This window comes from Diadema antillarum, unplaced genomic scaffold (genome assembly GCF_040938485.1).
Source record: "Diadema antillarum isolate AM-2024a unplaced genomic scaffold, OU_Dant_1.0 scf00000012, whole genome shotgun sequence".
NCBI lineage: Eukaryota > Metazoa > Echinodermata > Echinoidea > Diadematoida > Diadematidae > Diadema > Diadema antillarum.
In genome coordinates this window covers 487,294-515,238 of record NW_027270901.1, presented here as the reverse complement: position 1 = coordinate 515,238, position 27,945 = coordinate 487,294, and the positions used below count along the sequence as shown (strand labels likewise).

The following is a 27,945-nucleotide window of genomic DNA, read 5'->3' as shown; positions in this document are numbered from 1 at the left end:
GTAAAAGAACCAATGGCTATATTGGCAGAAAGAAACATCATTAGAAGAAAGAAAATAATATATGGCATAATCAAACCATTACATATCAGAACTAAGTCACCGAACACAGGTCGACATAAACTCAGCAGCAGATACATATCACTTTACTCATTTTCACATAACACATCACACACACACACACACACACACACACACACACATACTCCTCTAATCTGAGGTCTCTTTGCAACCCACTATGTATCAGTCTTCACATTTGACCAAACTTTGCACAGTACATGAAAATTTGATCACCAAGGGCGAGTTATATAAATGCACATTTGCCTCTTTTCATGTGTGAAGAGTGGTGTACGCAGTGATTGGTACGGGGCATCACAAATCAATTTAACAGTCAAAGGGGACTGTCAAGGAAGTATTTCTCTTCATCTTAGTAACTATGAAATACATAAATGATCCAGACAAAAAAGGAAAGCAATGCTGTTACTTTGGTTTACCAAAATTATAAATTGACTGCAATCTCTCCCTGTATTTCAAATTGAGAAATAAAATCACTTCTTATGCTAATATGGCATTTCTATTCAGGGATACCACTTAACGTACGTCACCAAAAAAAAAAAAAAAAGAGAAAACATTCATGGTAAACATTATCCTTACCCTAATTTCTAACAATTATCACTTGGGTTATGAAGATAGTGGCAGATTTGTGGAAAAGAAAGTAAACTGTTGCGGCGTAGTTTAACACGTCAATATGCCACTGACTTGTGCCTTCCCGGTATCTACTATATAAAGCTCTTTTTTTGTATGCCCAAGACTGCTCACATGAAGAGAGAAAAAAAAAAAGTTATGTTATGCTATTATGACACATTAGATCATTTTCTGCAAGCACACCAACCAAACAGATGTGGAAGTTATCTCTTTTGTTTGATCACGTCACACTTAATTGAGTCACTGAGAGTTAAATGTGGATTCGGAAAGAAGGGATATGAGGTATATACGTGTACACTCCTGCTGAAATAATGTATCATTTGTAATATTTTTACAATCACTATTGTAGAAAAATTCCACCAATTGAAAGACATATTAGAAATCATCCTGAAATACAGCTGACACAAATGGTTGGTTCAAAGCTGCAAACAAAAGGCAAGGTTGGTTAACTGTACCCAGCCAAAACCAAATTTGATATCTAATCTTTTATGGAACCAAACTTGAATTAGCTGTGGCTCAAGATCACAATAACATTAAAAAAAAAACATACTTGCTTCCTATTAAAAGCGATCAAATTTTACATTCCCGGAAACATTATAAGGAGTAGGAATGGGAAATTTTCAACACTCAACACACTTGAGAGGAATTTTTGAGCTCATCACATGACAGTTCTTGCTGTTTCAATGCATGGTAGTCCGCATCAAAGTTACAGAAGTCAACAATTTTTAGAGTAATTGTACGGGCAAAAAAGTGAGTTTTTATCAATCCTATTGCAATACTGGATGAAAAATCTTGGGGAAAATATTTGGAGATGACACTCTAACCCCTTCCTATCCACATAAAACATCCACTGCTTGTCAATCTGTTGATTAATTGTGCACAAATCTCAAACGTCTATTTCTCAAAACACTCTCCGTCAATGCCAGGATGGTGCTACATCTGGAAAGCTTCACACATGTGAAGGTTAGCTAGTTTGTCAAAACTGTTCCTTAACTTTTCCTTTTTTTTAATGCCAATCTGTACTGTGAGTCATTAGGGCTTGCTGAATATGAGGAAAAACAATTCTAGTAATCACTGGTATCTGAAACCACCACTGCACCAAATAGAGGCATGAAAATTCAATCAGCTGTTTGTAGACAGTGCAAGTGTTTTTATAAAAGTCACTTTCAAACATATTATATGCAACATGGCTAAAGAGCAGAATGCCAAATCTTTCATCAATTTTCCTTTTCTTCTTTCTGTCACCCCTGCTTGTTTGCAGGTTACAATTTTCCGTGCAATTCTCACCTTATTGAGCATCTGCACCCTTGTCTTCAGCTTCTGGCCTGTTGAGTTGGCAACCGCCGAGACTGAGCGGTAGAAGGCCTGAAAGTCCTGCTGCTCAGGTGGCTTCTCTGCCCACTCCCTGCATATTTCCTGGGATATAGAAATATATAGAGAGAAAGAGATAGTGAGAGATGATGCAAATCAAGAGTGAAGCCCAGTAGACACACCCTAGCCTTCCCTTCTAACTTGACTGACAATGGAGTTTGTAATCTTTTCATAATTCATTTCATGGCCAAGTTTCAAAATAGAGAGTTTGAACATGTTATATAAGATCTGAATTAAAAAATGTCACAAGCATCATGCCATTAGAAACAATACTACTCTCTGTCTATGTTCTTCAAATTACTGTCAAATCTATCTGTACATTGTCCTGGGCATTTATGCTACAAACCGATTCTTGATAGATTGTGTAGTGCTAACCATACAATGAGCCAGCAACTTCATCTGAAAAAAGAATGCACTCTCATATGCATGCAAGGAGAACCCCATTCATTAAAAACTACTACTCTTTCAAATCTTGTGTCACAAAAAGCAAGGAGCAGTAATTCCAATTAGCTTGAACCACAATAGTCTAAGAGCAATTGAACAGCCTGCAGGGTAGGAGATTATGGTCCAGGAGCTTCATTTAGACAAGAAAAAGACATGTTTCTTTGTCAAATCTTGCAGATTTCTTCCCTACCTGTAGTCTCCTCTCCTTCTTCTCCAGCCTCTCTTGCTTCTTCTTCATGAGGACCAGTTCACTCTTGAGCTGGGTCAGCTCATCTTTCTCCGTCATGGACATGGAGCGATTCAGCCCGCTGCCTTCCATGTTCTTCATCTGTCTCAGCTCCTGTGAGGGGTCAAAGTGCATTGATGTGACCCGAGGTCAGGGGTGGGTATCTAAAATCATGTCACATTTCTTGACCAGCAAATCACAGTTTTGTAGGAACTTTTCGACTGGATGAACAAGAACGATGTGACGCCGACCGCAGGCGTATGTCAAGGCGTCACCTCCCAATGTCAACCCGCTGCTGAAAAACATTTCGATTTAGGGCATCAATGTCCTAGATGTTGTCCCATCAAAGTCTCATAATGCGAATTTATAACTGCTCTCTTTGCACTTATCTGATCTATTTTCATAGTTTGGTGCTTGCATGCTTTGCACAAATCTGCTACTATGAGATTTAAAGATCTCCACAAAACTGTGAGAAAGGTCAAAATTTAGTATGGAAACACCCAAATGACTTGGATATAACAGAGAACTACGAAAGGGAGAATCAAGAAACAATACATGTATGTGCCACCACTGATATAATGTCTATGATGGTTTCATCAACTTTTGTTTAGTGCAATTAGCTAGAAAATTATTTTGATTCAGTTTCATTCTTGTGCAATCTCCTACATACCAAGTGATTGCCATTATAATGTTCTTGCCATCAAGACAAGATATGATAAAGAGAGGCCTTTGACTTTTCTTTGAAAACTTTTAGGGTATTAATAGGTTCAGATGTTAATTCTTACCTTGGTGGTGAGTTTGGTCATCTTAGGATCAGGATCAGAGTCCACTTGGAGGCCGTAGATTTGGAAGGAGATACTCTGGCTCTCAAAGAAGTCCAGGTGCTCCTGCTGGACAGATGGGATGGACACCACACGGCTGTGTGACCACTGGGGTGACAGGGTGTCCTTGATGGTTGGCGTTACTGTGTACTCTTCCTCATTCATAAACTTGTACTTCACGTACAGACCACGAGAGAAGCGTGACTTGTTGATCTCTCCACTACGTATCAGCACCTGACAATTTAGAATTTATCAAAAATGCAACAGGTTGAAAAAAACATTGCAGTACCTCAAACTTACTTATGTGCCCACAGGTATTACTTAGTCAAACATGGCTCCAATACAAGTGCACCTGTTTACAAGTAGGCCTCAAACTGAAAGGATTGTGCTTAACTTTTTAAGGTCTTGAATGACCCCCCCCCCCCAAAAAAAAAACAAAAACAAAAACAAAACAAAACAAAACAAAACACAAAACAAAACAAAACAAACACAAACAAACAAACAAACAAACAAACAAAAAACATTATTATAAGTATGTGTACATCCTTGTTTTGATATGTTATTGCACATCACTTTTCATCAAACTCAATTTAGCTGCTCAAGGGCATAGCACATTGGATTTTCCTCAATGAACATCACACCTTGCAATTTCTTATTATTTGATTCCTCATCAGTTCAATATTTAAGTCTGATTTGCCAGAAAATATCACTGATTTCAGGTCAGCTTCTAAGTTTTGCTTGATGGTTGATGCTGCCACTCACCCTGAAGCGGTATGGCTTGCCAAGCAGCTCTGTGGGGTCTTCCACGAAGGCATCCTCATCTTGGAGGGGTTTCCCAGCCTGGTTACAAGGGGCAACATTCAGGAGCAGGTATCCCTGTTCATTGCCCTATGGAGTCAACAAAAACAAAAAGGTGCTAATTATACTTGTGTAATAGTCGTAAGTGCTTAACATTAAGAGTTCACCTGCTATCAAGGCTTTTAAGGTTTCTCAACTTACATGAGATATGATATGACAAAGCCTTGGAACTAGTCTCACTAATGATTCAAGTCTCAACCCAAAGAAAAATTCCAAACCACTTTTAAATGTGTGGATATAGATCAGAATATCATTGCACAATTACTAGAGGAGCTACTTACAACTATCGTACTAACAGCAGAATACAATCTTCTCTGAAAAATCCTTTTTCCCGAAATGCCTTGCCAACAGAAATCACCACTAAGGAAGTAAATGGAGAACATAGAATTAGCCACTAAAAATTAGGGGCACTACAATGATACAACACTCTTGGACCTACCTTAAAGTCTGTTATCGTGACTTTGTCGTCAAAATCGAGGGCGTAGGCGAGACTCTGGAGGAAGACATTGGCAGTTCCAATCGTGATGTCCTCAGGCGGCTCCCAGAACGGGTCTTCCTCCTTCGGCAATGTCAGGACATCGTCGTCGCCATCGAGGTAGCGCTGGTAGTGATCCTACACAAAGGAAATTGATAATTGTAAATAGTGAGATACTCAAAACCGCTTGGTGTCGATAAGCAATGTATGTACTACATATGACTGCTTCGAACATTTGTTGTGATTAATCCTGCACATGTGGTGATGAGACAGTGTTTCAGCAATGCAATCACACTACATGAATAGCAAATTCAATACATTTGCTTTGCATCTGGATATCAGAGCATGCTACACACTGTACTGACCCTAAGTTGTTTTTTTCCTTCTTCTGAAAGTTTGTTGTGAACTGTCACGTTGTATAAAATTAAGTTTGTACAAACAATATAATGAAGATCAATATTCATTCATATAAAATCGAAAAGTACTGGTTACATTCGATCAGATGTCTTCAAAAAAGCAAACAAACAAAATGAATAAGACCTTGTCTACAGAAATAAAAGCCAAGAGTATCATCAAGATTAATTCATATACCCAACTGGCTTTCACACACACACACACACACACAAAATGATTTCTAAGAGGTCAGCCATTTGAAAAACCATGAAAATTATGTAAGAACTGATTTTTTTTTTCCTGAAGAGATACATTCAAGTCTGGAAAAAAGTCACAAATTCTCTGAAAATAGAAAATCAACATGACTGTGCGCAAAACAATTTCTCTTTCAAGAATGACATATACAATTCAAAGGAGTAGTCATTATATCTTTTTTGGATTAGAATGAAAAATGCTGTCCTTACCTGAATAACATATCTGCGGTTGATGAACTTGCCTCTCTCCCACATCCATTCATTGCCATTTAGTAGACTCGTCATCTTGACAACCACTCTATTCATGGTGATAAAAAAAGACCAAGAAAATATTATGGAGCTGTTTACATCCATCTGATAACTGACAGAAACTAAAATTGAAAGTCTACATGAAAACAAAAACAAAATACAGAAAAAAGAAACAAGAGAAACAAACTCTAGGTACAGTATGAAAATTACAGGATCATACAATTCAGTGGTACACACTACAGGAGAGCAACACTACAGCTAGCGGCTAAGAAATAAAATGAGGAAAGTTCAAAACAATGGGAGGTTCTAGATAATGGGCTTAAAATGAAGATGACAGAGGACTGGTAAAGATAACAAAGAACCAAAGTGAGACTACGGAGGAGGATGTAGCAAAACAGAAAGAGACAGAGAAGATACAAATGTACACAACTTGAGATCTTGAAGAATTGAGTAAAGAGCTAGAAATTGTCAAGAAAAAGCTCTTACTGCTCACAGCTACCAATGAGAACTTTTTTTTTTTTTTTTTTTTTGGGGGGGGGGGGCAATCTTGGTAAATTGAGTTATCAAGATAACCACACCAGAGGTATGGAATGAGAAAGAATCTTTACAAATCGGCCTTATACTGTTGACATGAAAAGATACTACAAGTTTATAAGGATAAGAATAAATAAAAAGTCTTGTTAGTCTTGCTTCCAGGACTTACTTTGTTTCCTTGTTGGAACCCTCCTGTGCAGCCCCACTGATGAGTACAATCTCAAAGTTCTTGTGTTTGTTCAGCTCTTCACTCACAGCGTTCACCTCATTGATCATCGGCAGCATCTCTAGGATCTGGTCTTGCGCCCTCTGCTGGTCTGTAAGGGGAAGCAATTTTGAGAGAATGAACACTTTGGTCTATTCATTGACCCAGTTCCTGCTGCGATTTTAAAATCTCCATAACTTTGCACATGACCCAACAAGCTTTCATTGGGCATGGGTTACAACGAAAACAATGACCAACATTGCAGAATTTTTTGGTGACAACAGCTGGAGAACAATAATTTGACTCTGATTGTGCTTTTTTGCCAGCAAACGGCGTGTCTGCTGGTTGTTTTGCCAAGCAGTTAATACAACTTGAACTGTCCCGGAAGTGTTAATATGCAGTTATAGAATATTCACTGTTATATTGTAGTGCAGTAGGCCTTTTTGAGGAACTGTAACACTGATAAACATTAGTGAGCATGTCTACCACATATCTTGTCTAAATTTTGAGAGTAATATAATATTACTTAACCTTAGCATGGGAACATGCAGACAGAGTGTATAATACCTAAAATTTGCATTACACAGGGCTCGACACTAACGGTGGCCCGGTGGCCCGGGGCCACCAAAAATGAAAGTTGGGCCACCAAATTTTTAAAAAGGGCAAATTTGGTCGCCCGCCTCGGGCCACCAAATTTTTTGAAAAGTGTCATTTATTTGTGTTAAGATGTTGCAACCCATGTGCTTGTCAATGAATATTTATACTTAGTCTTATCATTCAGCAGTTACATTTGTTTAAAGGATGGATGAAAAGGACTGAATGAGTGCGTGAGAGTGAGTGTTGCGGGTTTGGTGAGGTTTATTTATGAGTAGATATGTCCAGCTTCCAATTCTTACTATGATAAAACTTAAATATTTTACTCATCAAAAAAAAAAGCAGGAATTTTGATGGTTTTTTTTTTTGGGGGGGGGGGGGGGGCCACCAAATTTTTCACTTGGGCCACCAAAAATTTGAAATTGATGATTTTGGTGGCCCCATCGGGCCACCAAATAAAAAAGTTAGTGTGGAGCCCTGCATTACATCATGTATACATAAGTCTTGATTGATATGTTGACATTTGGGATGTGTATATGTGTGTATCTTGTATCTATCATTACCGATGACAACTACCCCCCTGAAATGAAAATGGCATCTTATAGCCTTAGTCTCAAGAGGGTTGAAGTCTATGTATACCAATGTATAGCATTAACAAGTCTCACTACCTGAAGGAAAAATATCATAAGCAGGGAATTTGAAGAGTGGGTTACTCTTTCTCAGTGTATTTACACAATTCTATCTGAAGAGCCATGTTATCTGGACTGGACAAATTTGTGTAGGAACAGAGTTGATAACCTAGGACCACTCTACCTTTTGTCAAACCACTCGCATTAGTGTTGAAGCCCTTTGCCTGGGCCAGTTCCTTCTGGGCAAAGTCCCAGTCCACTGTGGCTGGGGTGCCCTCTGAGGTCTCTGGCTTCAGGGGGTTGTAGAAGATGTAGAGATGGTTGGAACCTAATGAGGGGAGATCAAAAGAAGAAGGATGTCACAATACACTAATATCATCACAGCAGATATACATGATTGACAAACAATGTACTTTGACTTTAGAGAAAAATCCTCCCACTTAAATACTACTGGTGGCTTACACGAGCCATACTAACACCATCCACCCATCCATCTATCGATCTACCTATCTATCAATATATCCATCCATCCATCTATCTTTCTATTTATCTATTTATCAATTACTCTACATGCCCACCTATTCCTGTAGCTCTAACTAGGTGTCAATATCTCACAGATTTACTGACCTATGTGTCTACTCCAAATCATGTCTTTTAAACGAATAAGCACACAATATCATGTGTTGGTTGCATATTCAGATTGAATTTGAACTACTGAAAGAATCATTCAAATATGCCAAGATGCTCAAGGACAATGTGAGGGAGGCCCATCAGGTATAGATCTAGCTTTGAAGAGTATTTCAAAAATTCTCAAACTGGAACAAGCAATTTTCATTGTATATGATCAACAATGAGCTCAAATAAAAATAAAAGTCTACCTACTGAGTCTACCTACTGAAAAGAAAAAAATATGAATGGAAAATTATCAAAGAAAGATAAACCACCAAACTAAAGAAATGTGGCACCTCAGGCTTGGTTGATGAAAAGACATCAAATTGCCTTCCCTAATTTGCATGTTTCTGTGTTTAATGTTACTGGCTTGTGAGGGCAGATGTGACACTACAATCTCATAACTTGATAATTTTGTGGTTCACTCTGATAAACTTTTCTCATCCTGTCTTGACTTTATACTCTCTTCTACATACTCATGGAGTGGAGTTCCCTCCAAAGCTGGAGAGGGTAAGGGAGCAAGTCTCTTATAAGTTTAAGGTAGGTATTTACCAAACATGACCCTGTCCAGGTGGGCCAAGCCTCTCTCGCCGACCAGCGGGACACCGTTGATCTTGACCTTTGCACCCGGAGATGCCGGCTTGATGGTCAGCTCGCCGTTCTCGTTCTTCACCAGGGCATGCTGCTTCTGAATACTGTCGAGACAAAAAAGAAAGAGACCTAAAAGTGATGACTGCCTGCCACATAATGGCATAACAAGATGCAATCAAACTGAAGTCATGTATCAGCCAATCAGAATTGATTATTCAGAGACTTATGTTTGATTTTTCTGACTTATATTTGATTTCAACTTTTATGTAACAGGGCCTTGATGCTTGAGAGAATTCGGGGGGGGGGGGAGAGAAACATACACAAAGAAGGCAGATGGGATGTAATGTGGGCAAGAGAGGAGAAGCTAATAGGCAATAAATTTCATGTTAAGATTGGATATGACCTTTACATCCTTCCTCACACATGAGGTAGGGAGGTATGAAAGTCCTTGCTTCAAGCTCTATTGACATTGCACAGAAACAACTGAGATGACAGGCATAACAGGAGCAGGCAACTCGGCTGCTAACATCACTGTGGTTACCTGAGACCGCTGAGAGGAATCGTCGGGGCGGGGTTGGCATCCTTGCGGCCGATGGTGATCTCGCTGGCACTGAGGAAGTGGTTGATGACCCCACTGAGGACGTTGTCCTCGTTGAGATTGGCAAAGTGAGGCTCCTTATTCTTGCGGGATTCCTGCATAGCACGAGTCTGGTCTTCAGCTGCCTGCTCTTCTCTCTGCACTTTGAGCTAATGTCAAATGGGGAATGAAAATTACACAGAAAAGGTGAAATTGAGCATTTGACACATACATTCAATGCAGGCCATGATTTTGAATGGCGGCCCTATATTTGACAACAGATATGTTATGGAGGTACACATTTTCTGACAGCATATTGATAGATAGTGAGAGAGATAAGATGAAGAACAAGGGATTTCTATACTTGATTGAAGACAAAAATGTATGACTTCTACAATAGGGAGATTGGGGAAAATGGAAGATTATCACACATAATTTGGTCATATACCTGTTCATCTAATTTTTTACCTCATTTCCAATTCATTACACTAAAGTTCCGTTCCTCTATTAACGAGATATACCCTGTAAGCGGGAGATGTTTTGTTGGGAGAAAAAAATGGATGGAGGATGAGTAAATGGGAGGGAGAGAGAGATGAGATATTTTCAACTTACCTTGGAGTCCCAGTCCATATCAGACATAGCTTCCTGGTTTGCCATCAGCTGTGCACGAATTTCTTCCTCCATCTGTTTCTTCATGGCCTCGATTTCTGCGTGGAATTTAACAGAGCACATTTAGTCAGAAATAGTGACATACTACCTTTTTCTGTGTCATTAATTCATCCCTTTACTATCAAGGTCTCTCATAAAAAAGTAAAGTTGATGCAAAACAAGAATAATCCTTCTCATTTCCTGAGTTCTTTGTCTGCATTTGAAACATATCATATCAGAATACCCAACATCCAATACAACCTAAAAAAACATGATGAGACTTCCCCTATTGTAAAATACCACTTGAAGAACTTCACTGAATGAAACAGTTTCAGATGTCAACTAAAGCTTGCATGTCCCTTTCGCAACCCTGAATATCAAGACTCCTTTCAAAAGCTGGTATATTGTAGAGGTGGGTAATTCAGTCATTTCCTCAGAATGATAAAACTGGAGACTTCTTTACGATGGAGGGAAAACAATACTATAGATTTTCAGTGGCTCTATTTGAACCCAGAAAAAAAAAAACTCCAACTGTTATTCGCAGTACAGAAGGGGAGCATATTCTCGAGAGATGTTGGTTTAGTTTTTCATTTCTTGTAAAAAAAACCTCTCCGAGTTGTATTATCGCAAGATTTCATTCATGATACTGGGAGACATTATTCTTCAGCCACGCAAAATTTGTGACATATGCAAAATTTCATGACGTCTGCAAATGGCATACATTGTCGTGTGAGAATGAGAAGGTTGTTTAGTTGAGACTAAACCCATAGTGCTCAAGACAACTTTTAAAACGTCCTTCTCATTCTCAGCCGACGATATGACCTCTAACACATACCTTCTGGACTCATGCCAGCCGAGCCTTCCATGGGAAGAGCGCCACCGGTGAGTGATTTCTTCAGCCGCTCATTCTCCTCCCTCAGCTCTCTGATCAGCTTCTCCACCGGGTTCTCATTCACCACGGCCTTGTTCTTGATCTTCTTGGCGCGGTCGGCGTATCGCAGGGTGCCGAGCGTCTCGTCGTAGTTGATGTCAGCCGGCGACAAAGCTGCTATCATGATGGTTTTGCTGTCGATGAAAGAGTGGTGGGATTCATCTTGCAGGTTTTCATTTAACTGCTTGAGGTCTTGTTTGATGGAATAGGCCCATGTGATTGCATTAGTTTTAATAAATTACTTTCTATCATTGCAGTACCAGTGACAGAAAAGAACTTCTCTACCATAGCCTGGTGTATCTGCACATTCATGTGGTACTTTGTAACCAATCACTTCCACTAGGTTCTTTGAGACATTCTGAGGAATACTTTCGTATACGTCCAATACTTCACATGAGTGTGACATCCTTCACTGATATATTAAAAGTGAACGATATAATTAAAGAACAAGCGTGCATTATTTCTCCTGGACATGTAGGCTTAAAGTCATCAGAATATCATATACCAACTCCTTGCTCTTCAACATAGGACTACTAACATGGAATTCAAAGGGGATGGAAATCGAGGAGATTAAAATGAGTCACAGCATTCAGGAGTACAACATCAATTACATAAGCCTCTGCATGAGGCGCTGTATTTCACTCTGGTGTGATTGCATGGCAGCAGCTTTTTGTGTGTCAAACTCACCTGTTACCACCAAGGGCATTCTGTAACAGCTTCGTGAGCACGGAGTCTCTGTATGGCACCATGACCTTCTTCTTACCCATAGACAGATCAGCGAGGGCCTACAAAGATCAAGGTCAGATGAAAGAGGCATGGTAATTGATTACTGAAATATATTGCCCTTGGGCACAAATATGGTCCAAATGCATTAATCCCACCTGTGTGTAAGTCTGTCCTGTTCCCCACCTCCTTTATACACAAATTGTATTTATATGGTCCAGAAACCCTGAACCATCCATACATCCACATACAAGGGTCTCATTTACATGAGACATAAGCACACTATACTAAGTACACGCCGAAGACCCAAATTGAAATTCCTTTCATTCAAAGACGTAGAATTTGAGAGAAAGTTCCATACTCCAAAACACCATATATCATCAAGTTGTTGAAAGTTTGCATGGCAATATAAATGAGGAAGAGGTATTTGGTTGGAGAGATTTGTGGTGACACTATGTGTGTGTCCCTTGAAAGGACTGTTGTTTGGCAAAAGAAGAACCTAGAAAGAGGAGAGTGGAGGAGGGAAGCTACATCAAGGTATTTTGTGATGTACACATTATTTCTCTTTTCAAATAAGAGAACTATAATCAATTAACAGAGTGCCTCCTATTCAATGCTATGCCAGGTCAAAGGTTATGCAGAGAATGGATGTCAATCATGATGCTGAGGACTCACCGAGATGACGTTGCCGAGAGCAGAAAGAGACTTGTTGATGTTCGCTCCTTCCTTCAACCTGTCTCCTGTAGCTCCAGTAGAGTCTGCCCTTTCACTACCTGCAAACATGCATAACAACAATGACAATGGGTTAAAACTTGCTAGTTAGACTTTGTTGGAATAATAAGAATAATAACAACAACAATCATAAAAGTAATAATGAACAGTGCTTTTATAGCACATATCACTGCCACTGATTGCATGTTTATGCACTAAAAGAAAAAAAATGAGAGAAAGATGCTAAACATTCAATTACCTCATTCGATTTATGCTTGAAATAAATATGTTTTCCAGTACGATTTTAACTTTTGCAGTTGTGGCGGAGTCCTTTGAACAAGATGGAATAAATTTACAAGGTAATGGAGCAATTTAAGCAAATTTCTGCTCTCCACAAAATTTGGTCTGAATAAGAAAACAATAACACAAAAGATCTTTCTGAACTGATCTGAGATTGGGAGAGGGCACATACAGCACCATAGGTTAATTGAAATATTCTGGATCCATTGAGCGGAGACACTGGCCCTTTGAACTTAATGTGTGACTGGACCGGAAGCAAATGCAATTGTTTAAAGGGAACGCAAACCCAAAGAGCAATGTGGATTGAGTGAAAGCAGCAACATTAGTAGAACACATCAGTGAAAGTTTGAGGAAAATCGGACAATCGATGCAAAAGTTATGAAGTTTTAAAGTTTTGGTGTTGGAACCGCTGGATGAGGAGACTACTAGAGGTTATGACGTATGAGTGGACAACAATACAAAGAAAATATAAAGGAAATTCAACAAACATTTACTTTTCTAGCATTATGAAAGAGCATTTGATTAACTGCTTTCAGAAAGCAGGGGGAATAATTGCTACCCTTAACATATGTCAGTATCAAGTTGATGGAATTTGTAATATTCATGAAAAATGGATTTTTGTGGAATTTTCTTTATATTTTCTTTATATTGTTGTCCACTATAACCTCAAGTAGTCTCCTCATCCAGCAGTTTGCCTTCCCTTTAAAGGCCAGGGTTATGTGTGATTGGTGGTTTTTTTTTTTGTTTGTTTTTTTTGATTGCGGGTAATCAATCCTGTTGCATACTTTTGAATTATCTGCAGTTTATTTAGCTGAGGATCTGGCATTTTATAGAGCAAACTATTAAAGAGAATTATAGTTTATCAAAGGAGTGAAGCCAACAGAAAAATGAATGCTCCACTGCACCACTGACCATTGTTACCATGGCAACAGCTCACCTGCAAGATCAACCAGGTTAATAACACTGCTCTTCTTGGTCTCCTGCCCCACATCATTCTTGCTGATCTGGTTGAACGAGATGGTGATGACAGTATGGGCGCGGCTACTGGTGGCATTCATCTGGGTGGCGGCCACTGTCCTATTTGCAGTACCTGAGCACATAAGATGAGATCAACATTTGCCTTATTGCATTTTCACTTGACCTTTGACCCCATTGACCTAATCTTTCCCCATAAAATCATTGCGTATTATCAAATGGATGTTTGTTGATAATTCAGTGTATACATTGAGTAATTTTCAAGGTACAGAGAAAATAGTGTAATTTTTTCAGCATTTTTAACTAACCTCTGACCCTTGATATTTGACACCATGGCACAAAACTTTTCCTAGAGAACCTCTGTTTGTTCATACATGTATACATTAAGTTTCATGAATATACCTTCAGACATTGCTGAGTTACGGCCGGGGAAATAATGAAATTTTAGAACTTGACCTTTGGTCTTGCACATATGCGCCACACAGTTTAAAGGTGCAGCTTGGTCCACTTAAACATACATACGCTATGTTCATTTGGCTATTTCAAATAGATCTAAAGTTTTGTCATCCACAAAACTGATTTCAGATGGATGGAAATATGGTCGGACAGACAGACAGACTGCCTGAAACATAATGCCTCTAGCGACACTTCGTGGTGAAGGCATGAAACATTATTGGTCAAAGAACGTGATTGATAAACAGTAGTTCATATGACTATGTAAAGTGAATATAAATTTCTGTTTTCCCTATTTTCTGTATGTTACTGTCTTCAGGTAATATTGTTTCACAATACAGCCTTTTTGTTGAAAGAAATACATCATTTTAATTGATGAAAAATTTCCAGGGAATAAATTTAGCACCCACTATTTATTGCTCTGTAAACCACCTTTGGAACCCAGGATAACAAAATATGGCAAAGCTGTGTAAATCATAGTATAGCTGGTCAAACATAGCGTGGGTCTAATATCACAAGCTGCTGTTTGGAATTAAGTAGCAATGATTTGTGTCCAGTGGATAAAGTCTAATCTTTCTTCTGCCCAATGGCTATGGTGAACCATTTCTACTTTACTAATGAATTCGGTTTAACATTTATCAAAGGAGCTATTAAACATTCTCAATACATATCCCCTTTCTTTTGACAGAAAATAATACTGAAAGTGTACCCGGGTGCACATCATCTAGCTTTTTTTTCATTGAAAGAAATATCTAATGCTCTTCTTTTTAATTGAGGTAAAATTTTAGGGACTAAATTTAGCACCCACTATTTATTGCTCTGTAAACCACCTTTGGAACCCAGGATACCAAAATATGGCAAAGCTGTGTAAATCATGTCATAGCTGGTCAAACATAATGTGGGTCCAATATTACAAGCTGCTGCTTAGAATGAAACAGCAATGATATGCGTCCAGTGGACAAAGTCTACTCTTCATTCTGCCCAACGCCCATGGTGAACCATTACTATTCTACGACTGAATTCGGTTTAACATTTAGCACAAGAAAATATATGTAACATTTTCAATACATATCTTTTCTTTTGACAGAAAAAAAATACCACAAGTTTGTTGCAGAATATTTCCTGCACATTATCAAGCTAGAGTAGCATGGGTGTAATTCACGCAAGCAACATGGAAATAAATGTCACAAGGTTATAGAAGCAGTTGTGAGATACTCTAGCTTTATTTGCCTTCTTTATCATGGCCCCGGGTTGAAGCTGTAAGAAGCTTTCATGACTTTTGAACTTGCTAAACATATCTATCAAGTATGCCATATCTCATTAGTACAGGCCCACTGGATTTTGTTTGCAGAATCATATCTACATGTAGATATGTTATCACAGAGAGATACATGTATGGACACTTGGACAAATGGAAAATGGGGCATATCATTTTCATAAGACATGATTTGCAAGAGTAATATTATTCAGTACATAGTTTGACTTGTGTGTGTGTGAATCTGCTACTAATTTATTGTTTGTTTGATTTCTTTTGTTCTTCTGTATATTTCGTTTTTCAAATGAATTCACTTACATTGTAAACTGGACTCTCCTGTAAAGCAGTGTCTTGATGCCTATTCAAATACCCATGAGTGGGACTATCCAGCCTTATTTATCACGTGTGAATGCATCATATTGTTGTATTTGCATGTTTTGTTTATATAGTCTTGTTGTAGTTTGTTTTTGTTTTTGTTGTTGTCTTGTTTGTTTGTTTGTTTTTATGGAAATACTATCAATCATCCAACCACTTGTGCTAACATCCGGTGGAAACCTCATAAAGATGAAAATGCTTCCTTAACATACATAATTTTCACATGGTGACAATATTAATCCTGCATGTGCTGGGCAAATTTGCAGTAGAAACAATGATTATATCATTGAATTGACACCCTCAGAATTTCACTGCATATGTTATATTGGCCAAAAAAAAAAAATAGATGGGCCAGATTAAATATGTCAAATCCTAAAATCAGATCAACATTCACAAACTCCAAATTTGCCATAAATGTTCAAAAAAAATTCGTGGCAAGTCGGTGATAAAACTGTCTTTGCCATTCACAATGTTGTATACCAGGATATGGCTCATCTTTGATCAGACTTTTGGAACAAGCCTTTAACGAGCCTTTTCCTTGAATGTCAGGTCAATTAACGCATGTGGACACATGTGCACGGAATGACTCGCAAGTTTGTACAAGGACTGTGTCACGACTACCAATTAAACATGGAGGAGTAAATATGGGATGAAGTAAAATGACATGTCGCCGTTTACTGAGAGCAAATCACGATCAGACACAATGTCAACAGTATGCAGAAGACCTCTCAGCATAGTAAAAATGGTATAGGACCTAAGTAAGACTCATGTACGTTGCACTCAGTTTAATTGTTCTTCTTTAACCCGCTGTGTCCCCATCAAAAGTCCTACCCACTCATCCCTTGATTATTGACATGGTAACAAAGGAAACATTTATTGGTTGCTAGGCATTCATAAGATAAGGGTAGTGCCAGCAACACTTGCCACCAAATCAATACCACACTGTGAATTTATGGGATATTTTCTAGCTGACCACACATGATAATGATCTGTAACATTGACTGTTTCAGTACACTCTACATCTCTGAGGATGGAAACAAATATGTTGCAGGAAAAAACAAACAAACAAACAAACAAACAATATTGCTTATGAGCACACTTTTCTCAAAGACTTCCATACAGCCTATATGGATTTCATAGATTTCAACAATTATGACAAAGACTTCTTGTATACATCTTTTCCCCATGCATAGCTGTTTTTGTTTCTATGTCAAGAAATGGCTATCTAGTTCTGGTATAGTGGTAGTCAAGTTTTCTAGATGAGGACTGTGAACACTATATGCAAAGTTTTTCTCTTTTTTTTTTCTGTCTCACTAGCTTGGCCAAATATTTTTTTCTTTTCAGAGAATAAGTCACCCTATCTTCAAAATATTCTCTTCCCTGCCATTCTCACCTTCGTCCACCCGCTGCTCAATCTCTTTGTAGCTGCCTACAGCCACCTTCTTGAGATTCTGGACGTAGAAGAGCCCCTCCTTGGGGTTCTGTCGCACCTGCAGGCCCCCCTTGGGGTTGTTCTTCTGCAGTAAGTCCCGCACCTGTTCATTGTAGATCTCTAACATGGAGAATGTCACCTCATATTTCTGTGCAGGAGGGAAGAGAGAGCAGAGGACACAGAGAAAGACACAAGAAATCAGATACGTCAATGATGGTCATGAAGATGATGTTAGAATCATATATGAATAAGAATTATTAATATATTATCCAAACACTGCATATGCCATATATTTTGTGGTGGTGCTTTTTTATTTTTTGTGAATTTTACATGTCTACTGATATTCTTGACATTAATAACATGCCAAAATATTGCCTGCAGTGAGACAACTATGTACATCATCTTCAAGGAGTGATAGTATAAGATTCCTTAAAAAGGATGCTACTTTTTTCTTATTCAGGCACTGGTCCTTAATCATAGGCTGCTTTCCTGTACTAAAGTTCCAATTTACTAAATATTGTACTCACAAAATATACGACACATTCAGTGGAATATTAGATTTACTGCCCTTTCCAGTTTCAGAATCACCTGGAATGTTTACACTGATGACTGTCAAATACACACGTTCCATGGCCATTGATGTTATAAACATTGTTACAGAGTTACATTTGAGGTCAAGTAACAGAAAAACAACACAAAACACAACAGGTGAAATAAACCATGTGAGGACTAAAATGACCTTTTCAAAAGGACCTGGCAGCATGGGGATACCACAGACTGGAGAGGGTTGGCTCAGCTTGGCAATAAGACCGATTCTGTGACACGCTATGTGTATTTTTGGCATGGGCAGCACCATTAACGCGGTGTCTTAGCCGACCCCCCTCCCCTCTCCCCCACCCCCTTCGCGCGTGCGGAATGAAAAACTGATGTATGGTTGTTTTACCCAATAGGTGTCTCGTACTGAGTGCGCGAATGCTTGCTTAGTGCGCGAACCTTTGTTACAAGTGCGCGATAAACATGTTGCCCGGGGGTGGGGGAGAGGAGGGGGGGTCATGGCTGCGCCCAGTGCCACAAATTGTCTGCTGCCCTCAACGAACCCAAATCGGTCTATATTCGAAAATTCTTTTAACAACGTGTGCATCTTTATTTCTGATCTCTATGTACATACACACACAGCTGCAGAATCTTGACTTCAGTCGACCGTTACTGATGAGCGTATGCTTCGATGCACATATTTGCCGACATGTGGCCGACAGACACCATTTAGGTTTTGGAATATACCCCGGTGGGCAGCGAACGAATATCGACTCAATCAAGCCAACCATGTATCCCCCACACTACCAGGGCTTTCAAAATGAGAATGACTGTACTTCTTTGCAGCATGCATTACACAGTACACAACTAATCATGCTGAACAATACCAATTTTCTGAGGTCTTTTTTTTAATATGATTTATGTCACCACACTCATGCCAATCTAACAAATGGACTGACAAGAAACAATTTTTCTTAAACGATTGTATACAAACTCACTTTAACCAAAAGAATAGAAGAGCCAGATACAACACAACATTCTCATATTTTGATGTCTAATCCAACAACTGAAGGTAAAATTTGCTATCGAATGAGGGCAAGAAATTCAACTCAAAAGTGTCCCCATGGAAACACATCAGGCAAGACAAATAACAAAGCAAACAAACTTGATATCGATAACAATTAAAAATACAATGTTCTATCTGCATAATTCGTACTTATCAGAGGGAGAATTTTCATCTCATCATTTCTGTGATGATCTCAGTACAAAACAAACACCATTTTTATGCCAATATAGGAATTATTGCTGCAAACTAATTTGTGCAAATGATGGTTCCCCAAATCATCCATGGAACATGTGCATTATATGCCATTAGGCCGGTTCATTTTAAATCAATTTTTAATAACGATGATATACAGACTCTCACTGTATTGATTGATTGTTGTGGGATTCATGCTAAATAATTAAAACACTATGATTGAAATGGCACAGGGGGTGGGGGGGGGGGGGGGAGGGGGGGATGGGATCATTATACACAAAGTTGTGAATCTCTTAAAACCATGAGGTAGAATCACAAGTGAGCTCGAGTTTGTGGATCATTGCATGCTGTGCACAACATTTCAAAGGGAAACTCAGGGAGCACAAAGGGGAACACTTGAGACCCAAGAACTAGAAATGTCGCTTTGGCGACTGGTATGCCTCCGCCATAATGCATGATTTTCCCAATAGGTCTAGATAGTACATGTGGACAATGTGTGATTACATTTTCACAAAATTGGCAAAATATTGAAATAACAAATTTGTCACAAATGTGTTGAATGTTCACCTTCCTTGACCTAGGTTTAATTGGATGAATAGGAGAGCATCTATCTAGGGATTTAAGGACTTTAACTTGACTTTGACCCATTCATACATTAAGGCATTGAGTAATTTTCAAGGTACAGGTGTGGAGAATTGGTGTGAATTTCTGCATTGAATAGTAAATTGTTACCATTTTCATCTGGCCCTTGACCCTAAAATTCATAAGATAATCACTTTCAGGTAGAACATGCATAATATGTACTAAGTTTCAAGATAACTTGAGCCACTTCCGAGATATGGAGGAAAATGATAGTTCAGCACTTTCACTTGATCTTTGACCTTTTGACCTTTGAGGCAAAAAAAAAGAAAAAAAAAAAACTTTCCAGAGAATTTCTATGAGGTTACACATGCATACACCAAGTGTAAAAAAAAATAATAACCCTGCTGGCATTGCATAAATATGAGGGAAATAGTAAAATTTTGAAGTGTTGCACTTGACCTTTGACCCCTGACCTTTGACCCCATGAACCCTACATTCTCTAGATAATCAATTCCAGTCAGTACATGTATATACTATGTTCCATGAAGATACCTTGAACAATTTTCCAAGGTGCAGAGAAAAAAAAGAAGTTTTAATATTTTTACTTGACCTTTTGACCTTTGACCTTTGACCTCATGACCCAAACTTTCACCAGAGAATCTTAATTGGGTAATACATGTATACACTAAGTTTCAAGAAAATATCTTCAGGCATTCAATAGATATGGTGGAAATAGTGAAATTTTATGTATTTGACCCTGACCTTTTGACCTTTGACCACATGACCCAAACTTTCACCAGAGAATTTTAATTGGGTAATACATGTATACACTAAGTTTCAAGAAAATATCTTCAGGTATTCAATAGATATGGTGGAAATAGTGAAATTTTATGTATTTGACCCTGACCTTTTGACCTTTGACCTTTGACCTCATGACCCAAACTTTCACCAGAGAATCTTAATTGGGTAATACATGTATACACTAAGTTTTCAAGAAAATATCTTCAGGCATTCAATAGATATGGTGGAAATAGTGAAATTTTATGTATTTGACCTTGAGCATGTGCACCCAAAAGTTGATGGGCACAACTTCACCCCCTAATACACATACATGCCAAGTTTCATTAGGATACCTCAACAGGTTTTGATAGTTACCTTGTCCACAAAATTCATTACGGACGGACGGAAGGACGGACGGACGGACGGACGGACGGACGGACGGACAACCCGAAAACATAATGCCTCCGGCACCACTTCGTGGCGGAGGCATAAAAAGTGCCTGTAGAACAATTCCACTGGTGTGCACTCACTGTTCCACTACAACATAAACATAACATCTCTCATTCACATGTGATACTTCTCTCTGTATGTGGAGTTTTTTCATTTAACTCCTCACCATGTCAGGCTGTGGTTGAAAATAAGAATGTAGTCACACAAGGTAATCTTTATATTTCCTTCATCTCCTTTTCTCATATTGCTCTTCATACAATGTAGATATTTCCTTTCTGCCTTTCTCTTCACCATGAGCATCTATGGTGGTGGATACCAGCACATTGCAAGTGTTCATATTATCATTGTCATTATTCATCATCATTTAACACCAGGACCTACACCACTGAACACTACAATTGATGAAACTGGATTCTACGTCGTATACAACTGGATACAACTACAACTACAATTAACATAAAATACTTCAACATCTCCATTTTGATACTACTGTGCAATATACCATTGGACACTACAGCTGAAATCATTAGATACCATTATTAACAGCACTACACACAATGTTTGTTTTTATTTTTACCACTTGGTACTTTACCTTACACCATTGGAGATTAATACTTGCAAGGTCAAACACAGTCCCAAGGAATTTAGGTTTACTTGAGTGGAAACTACCTGCAATGTGTTTTTTTTGCAGAGAATCTTTCAACTTATATGCATAGCTATGTGGATTGTAGGGATAAGACACAATGGCACTGTTGCAAAGGACTATGTGTGTTAAATAAATCACAAACAGGGATTTGGGGAAGTTACCTAAGCATGATCATATTTTAATGTATTTAAAAAACACACACAAAAATGTGTATCATCTGTTTATGAGCTGCTAATAATCTCAACTGAAATCCCGAGAACTGAGAACTGAGAAAAGCAGACTTAATGTCAAAAGAAAAACATGCAATTGGGAACTATGCTGACTTTTAGGGAGTACAAGGAGATATGAAAGAGCACCCCGTTCCCCCAAAACAGCCTATACAGAACTTCATTCTCACTGCATAATTTTCCTTTTATGAAGCCACTGGCAATAGACAAAAAAATTCAAAAATGAATGATTGCTCCGAATATAATTACCATGCACCACTTAGCAAAGTCATTTCTTTCATCAGGACCATTTGTAAGTTCATTGGTCCGTGAAATGGACTGCTGTTTCCTAACACAGTTTTTTTTTTTTTTTTTTTGCCCATTTGATCCCCTCCTCTTTACAATGAAATGCAGGTGTGAAAAATTGGAACTGGATGTGACTCCTGAATTTATGGGGCAATGACAGAAAATTGCAATAAAGTAAAGTGGTCCACCTGACATTTATACCACCAACAATTTGGATGGCAGCTTATACCTACAACATCCTGTATTCCTTTATCTGTGACTGACTATAATTTGCATGATTTAACAGTCAGTAAAACGTGACATCATAAAGTGTATCAGTCTTCTCATCCGGCGATGGCTACGCCAAAACCTAAAAAATTCATGACTTTTGAACAGATTGTCCTATTTTCCTCAAACTTTGCTGATGTGCTCTACTAATATTGCGGCATTCACACAATCTACATGTACTTTATGGGTTTCATTCCCATCTAGTTGTGTATCAATGTAATGCACTCTTATGATTCATGGGCTACTCAAATCACATTGTAAAGATTGAGAGGTATAAAAGATGAAAGCGGTGTCTGGCACAAAGTATGAGTTTGAGATGCATCATACTTTTCAAGTGTCAAAACCCTTCATGGCTTTATAGTCTATCATCAAAACCTATACCAGCTCAGTACAAGAAGTGGATATCAAATGGAAACTGCAACAATTCCATCATATTCAACATCCAAACTCCTCCCTCCCCCATAAATAAAGAAATGAATGAGTTGGTGGACAGGTAGAGGGATAGACAGACCAGATTGATAGATAGATAGACAGAAAGACAGATAGATAGATAGAGAAATAGATAGATAGATAGATAGATAGATAGATAGATAGATAGATAGACAGAAATGTAGATGGATAGATAGATAGATAGACAGAAATGTAGATGGATAGATAGATAGATAGACAGAAATGTAGATGGATAGATAGATAGATAGATAGATAGATAGATAAGCAGAGAGATACCAGGTAGACAGAAAGATACATTAGATAGACAGATACAGGTAGATACAGCTAGCTAGTAACATAGGTAGGAAGAGATATGAACAGGAAGACCTACTTTGTATAGCTACATGATGTTTATCACCAGATAGACATATTTTGATATAATTGAAATGTAAACAATATACAAGTCAAAGGTTTGATGTTGATAAAAAGAAATCCGAAAATTTTCGAATGAAATGCAACAATCTGTAGGATGACAGATATATGGATTATTATGTAATACTCACAGTGGCGCCATCTCCTGCCTCAATCGTCTTGAAGAGAGCATCACAGGTGATAGGAACAATACCCCTGGAAGACACACAGAAATCAAGAATGATAGTTTAAAGCTGTGTTCCATTGACCAGACATCAAAGGTGTATAAAGGCTCATATATACCATAGATTTCCATGAAACATCAAACCAAAAGTAAATAAACATATATTTTCTTTTCCCAATGTGGTTTCACAAAAAGAGTTGATAGAGTCAGAAAAACGTTCGTCACAAAGTCTGTTAGAATTAATGTTTATGAGTAACATTTATGATCATAATAAATCTTTCTACATTCATATTTATAATATCCTTGTAATCACTGCTTTTCTCTCTTTGCCTAAGAAGTCCATGTGTGCTTAGGTTTGAACAGACTGCATCAAAGTAAAAAAAAAGAAATATATATATATATATATATATATACATATATATTATTTTTATTATTACAATTATTACAATTATTTCTGGTCAGTTTTTCCTTCCTTGTTTCAAAAATATATTACAAAAAGCTGCATCGCTTCGGCGATCCCTCACATTTATTCCAAAGTTGATTTACATCATTTGGGTTTATGTCAGGTTAATGTGTGTGTGTGTGTGGCACACATACACACACTATAGCTTCTGACCACACGAGCAAAGAGAGTTAAGGGTTTGGGACGAACACCGATCTAGGGCTTTCAATAGCTCAGTCGGTAGAGCACCGGTCTAGTAATCCGGAGGTCTCGGGTTCGAATCCCGATGAAAACCCATTTTCTTTGCTCAAAGTTTTCGCTATATATATATATATATATATATATATATATATATATATATATATATATATATGAACTAGTCATGTGATCAACCCAGTTGTTCAACAGAACTTCAAACATAAATACTATGTAACTTAAATTCAAAATTAGGAATAGACAAATAATTAATGCTTTATTGCATATACATGGCCTTATTTGTTGTACAGATTCAATAAACAAAAATGGGGCCATCCAAGTTCTCTAAAAGTAAAGTATGTTCACAGTGGAAAAGCTTACTTGTTCTGCCCGTATCCAACCATGGAATATGATTTTCCAGCACCAGTTTGGCCATAGGCAAATAGTGAACAGTTAAAACCTGGAATAAAAAACAAACAAGTACTGGTCAATGGTATGATATACTAGACAATGATAAATATGAATAAGTTTTGATGATACAACATGCACCACTGTAATTAGATATATATCAATTCTTTGGCTGTTACTAGAATGATCTTGGTACATGGAGAACCTCCAAAGAGCTTAAAATATCAGTCTCATCTTCTTATTGGGAAAAATAAAACAGATGCAAAAACATATATTTTGTTTTAAAAAATACATATACATAAAAATAAACATACACATAAAATAATGCATAATATGACTGCGATAACTAACATGAATTGAAAACATACAAATTAAGTACCACTCAGTATACTGGAAATTAATCTGCGTCACTCAACTATCCTTAAATATTCCCTAACACTCATTTCCAACTTCTTGCTTGGGTGGGTTCAATCTTACAATCACACACAATTTTACTGTGCTACAGTACGTTGCACAACTGCCAACAAGTTTGTGAACAATTCATTAATCATTCTTATTTTACAAAATACCATTAGTGGGTTATTTTGCACAGAAACACATACTATAACAAAGAAAATGTGCTGTTTTGCATAGAAGCACAAAGAAATTACTAATATTCAGAATTTTTATAAGAACAAAGCAGTAGTCACATGCTGAAATTACTAATAATTGCTAAATTTTAGGAACAGTTTGCAGCCTTGCAGTTGACTGTAGTGACTTTGAAAACCAAAGAGGAAGTGTGAAGTCTGTGCACTAGTCCCACCCACCTTTGAAAGCGTTGTCGAGCACACCCTGCCCCAGGTCATCGAACACGTTCTGCTGGGATGCGTAGTTGCTGCCTGGCTGGGCACTGAGTATGCCCTTATCATCCTCTGTGAAACCATCATGTGACCTTCACACAATTGATGTTAAAAAAAAATAAAAATTACGATAATAATTTCATGCCAATGATGGCAATGATGAGGATAGAGAAGATGACAAAAGTTATTATTGTAATAATTACAATAATATCTATATTGATAGTATTATATACCAAAAATCACACTTTACTATGATAACTGACAACTGAATTAAACACAAAATCCTCAGAGTACGAGATTACTGCTGCAGCATTCAAACATTGTACCCCATCTTCATCATTACTACACAATTATGACAAGCAAAATGTTTCACTTTACAAGATATACAGTAGATGAAAAGGAACACAATGTATATGTATGTCTGATATATCTAGTAAAGGGAAACATGGAATGATTAATGAAAATAATTGACACCGGTCACAGGGGAAAACTTTCTAGCTACTTACATTTTAAATGGCATATTTCAGACTTAAAATGTTGGAATTTTTGGGGAAAAAACCACCACAAAAAAAAGAAAAAAAAAATACATCCAGTTCCTCTTTACTTTTCCTCATGTACCAGCTCACTTACAAACATTACGATTACTTCAAAACTGGAATTTTTTATGGGGATGAATCTTTTGCAATTTTCGCAGGATGATTCAGGAAAGCAAAATGAAAGCAAAATGCTCACAAAAGATTCAGTCTACACAATGCATTGAATGCCAATACAATGCTTTACACCACCATCATCAGCAATTCGCAAAAGTTTTACGCTGCAAAAGAAAAAAAAAGTCCTTCAGTTTCGATTCGCAAAAGCTTCATGATGTGAATGTTCTGGTTTTACAGCTATTCTACAAACTGGTGCAGAATACGCAGGGGTGGTCTTGCAATATTTCACGTCATGTATTTCAGGTTATTTGGGCAGCAGAAATTAATTAGAGTAAGGTGTAAAAAAACACACCCCAAAAAAAAAGTAACTCAAAAGGTAACAGATAGAAAAATCAAACATCACAGAGACAAGTAAGCATAGCATACAAAAAAACAAGGAATCCTCATTATCTATCAATTCCCAGTTTTATCAATCGTATGGCCTCAATGCTGGCCTGTTCAAAAGTCAATATTTGATAAGTCAAACAATGCATAATTGACTTTTAATAGCAGACAAGGCTGTTTCTGTCTTGTTGGTGGGATCTCACCAATATACTGCTGAGAAAATGTTGAGAGTGTGTTCCCACAACAATATGGCATATCATGTGAACAAATTATGCCCGGGCACAACAAGGAGAGAATTAAGATCAAATTCTGATAATTTGTGTCACGATTCTGAATAAATTTGGTCATTCTTCTAAATACATTTGTAAGAGAAAATCTACCCCTACTATTCTTGCATTGCAACTTGTAATACCTACAAAACTTCATAAACTTCGTACTCATTCCTTTTAGTTCAATAAGCATATATACTGCATACACATGTACTTGTATGTATATGTTCAAGTATATGATTGCATATACATGTACTTGAATATAACTTTGAAAATCTGGCTGCTCCACATCAGAAATGAAATGAATATTAAAGATGTGTGACTGTTGCAAACTCTGCAAGGACAGGAATGCTTGCAATGGACAGGAATGATGTCATTAAAACAGATACACACAGCAGCTGGTTCATTGAATGTTTGCAGTGTATCATATTTTGGTCATACCTATGAAAAACAGGCAATCAATATCACTGTAAAAAAAAAAAAAACAACAACAACACACACACACACACACACACACACACACAATATCAACGATGGGAAAAAATTAAGAAATCACTGAAGAAAAGCTTCACACTAATAAAAAAAAAATTAGCTAGCCTAAGGCAAATCATTTTGCAAAGATAAGCAGCCACCACACATTGCAGTTATCAAAGACTCCATGAAAGCATAATATTTGTGTGAAAGAGAAGAGAGGAAACATGTTACCACTGAAAGACCCACTTAAGCCTAATGTACACACAGCAGTCAGGGTCGTGTTCAAAGTTAGCCATCAGTTTGGCTGGTTGCCTAGCAACAATTAACCAGCTGCTGTCCTCTAAGGAAGCAGACACTGTAATGATGTAGGCAGCTATAGCATGGGAAGCACTCTTATTTTATACACTTGCCTCGTCAAACTGAATGTCCAGCTGGGTATACGCTGGGCGGATTACTCTAACAGTTGAATAATGCCTTTACAGAGGAATTTCCTGTCCCTATCAAATGTGTACAACTGTGGACAGAGAAGGCACTAGACCCATTCATACACAAGAGTTATTTGTTTTTGGATCACGGTTCAAAAATAAATTCATTTGCCCCTGTTAACACATGTCCCCGCCACCCAAGATATGAAATGGTTGTAGTCTCATACACAGCAACTTTATATGTACACAGCAGCACAATCAAACTTTAGGCACACTGAAATATACCTAGACAGCCTTGCATTAAGATATGCTTATTTTTTGTTGTATAGGGCCCCCCCCCCCCCCTTTTTTTTTCTCTCTCTCTCTCTTCTTTCTTTAAAACACACACATTTGCTCATGGATATGTGGTGA

At 37.8% G+C, this 27,945-nt stretch overlaps 1 protein-coding gene across 1 annotated transcript in view; it reads right to left on the bottom strand.

Annotated features, from left to right (window-relative positions):
- The window catches only part of LOC139720870 (kinesin-like protein KIF28), a 53,116-nt gene that overhangs the window by 13,324 nt on the left and 11,847 nt on the right, over nt 1-27,945 (bottom strand). The window contains exons 6-24 of the mRNA XM_071632206.1: nt 25,300-25,424; nt 24,467-24,545; nt 23,417-23,480; nt 17,357-17,543; nt 13,843-13,995; nt 12,570-12,667; nt 11,859-11,956; nt 11,076-11,305; nt 10,205-10,299; nt 9,557-9,762; nt 8,977-9,119; nt 7,940-8,083; nt 6,497-6,644; nt 5,755-5,842; nt 4,862-5,035; nt 4,327-4,452; nt 3,529-3,798; nt 2,708-2,857; nt 1,990-2,118 (exon numbers count right to left, since the gene is read on the bottom strand). Coding sequence (XP_071488307.1) covers nt 1,990-2,118; nt 2,708-2,857; nt 3,529-3,798; nt 4,327-4,452; nt 4,862-5,035; nt 5,755-5,842; nt 6,497-6,644; nt 7,940-8,083; nt 8,977-9,119; nt 9,557-9,762; nt 10,205-10,299; nt 11,076-11,305; nt 11,859-11,956; nt 12,570-12,667; nt 13,843-13,995; nt 17,357-17,543; nt 23,417-23,480; nt 24,467-24,545; nt 25,300-25,424 — 2,707 coding nt within the window. The remainder of the gene's footprint in view (nt 1-1,989; nt 2,119-2,707; nt 2,858-3,528; nt 3,799-4,326; nt 4,453-4,861; nt 5,036-5,754; nt 5,843-6,496; nt 6,645-7,939; nt 8,084-8,976; nt 9,120-9,556; nt 9,763-10,204; nt 10,300-11,075; nt 11,306-11,858; nt 11,957-12,569; nt 12,668-13,842; nt 13,996-17,356; nt 17,544-23,416; nt 23,481-24,466; nt 24,546-25,299; nt 25,425-27,945) is intronic.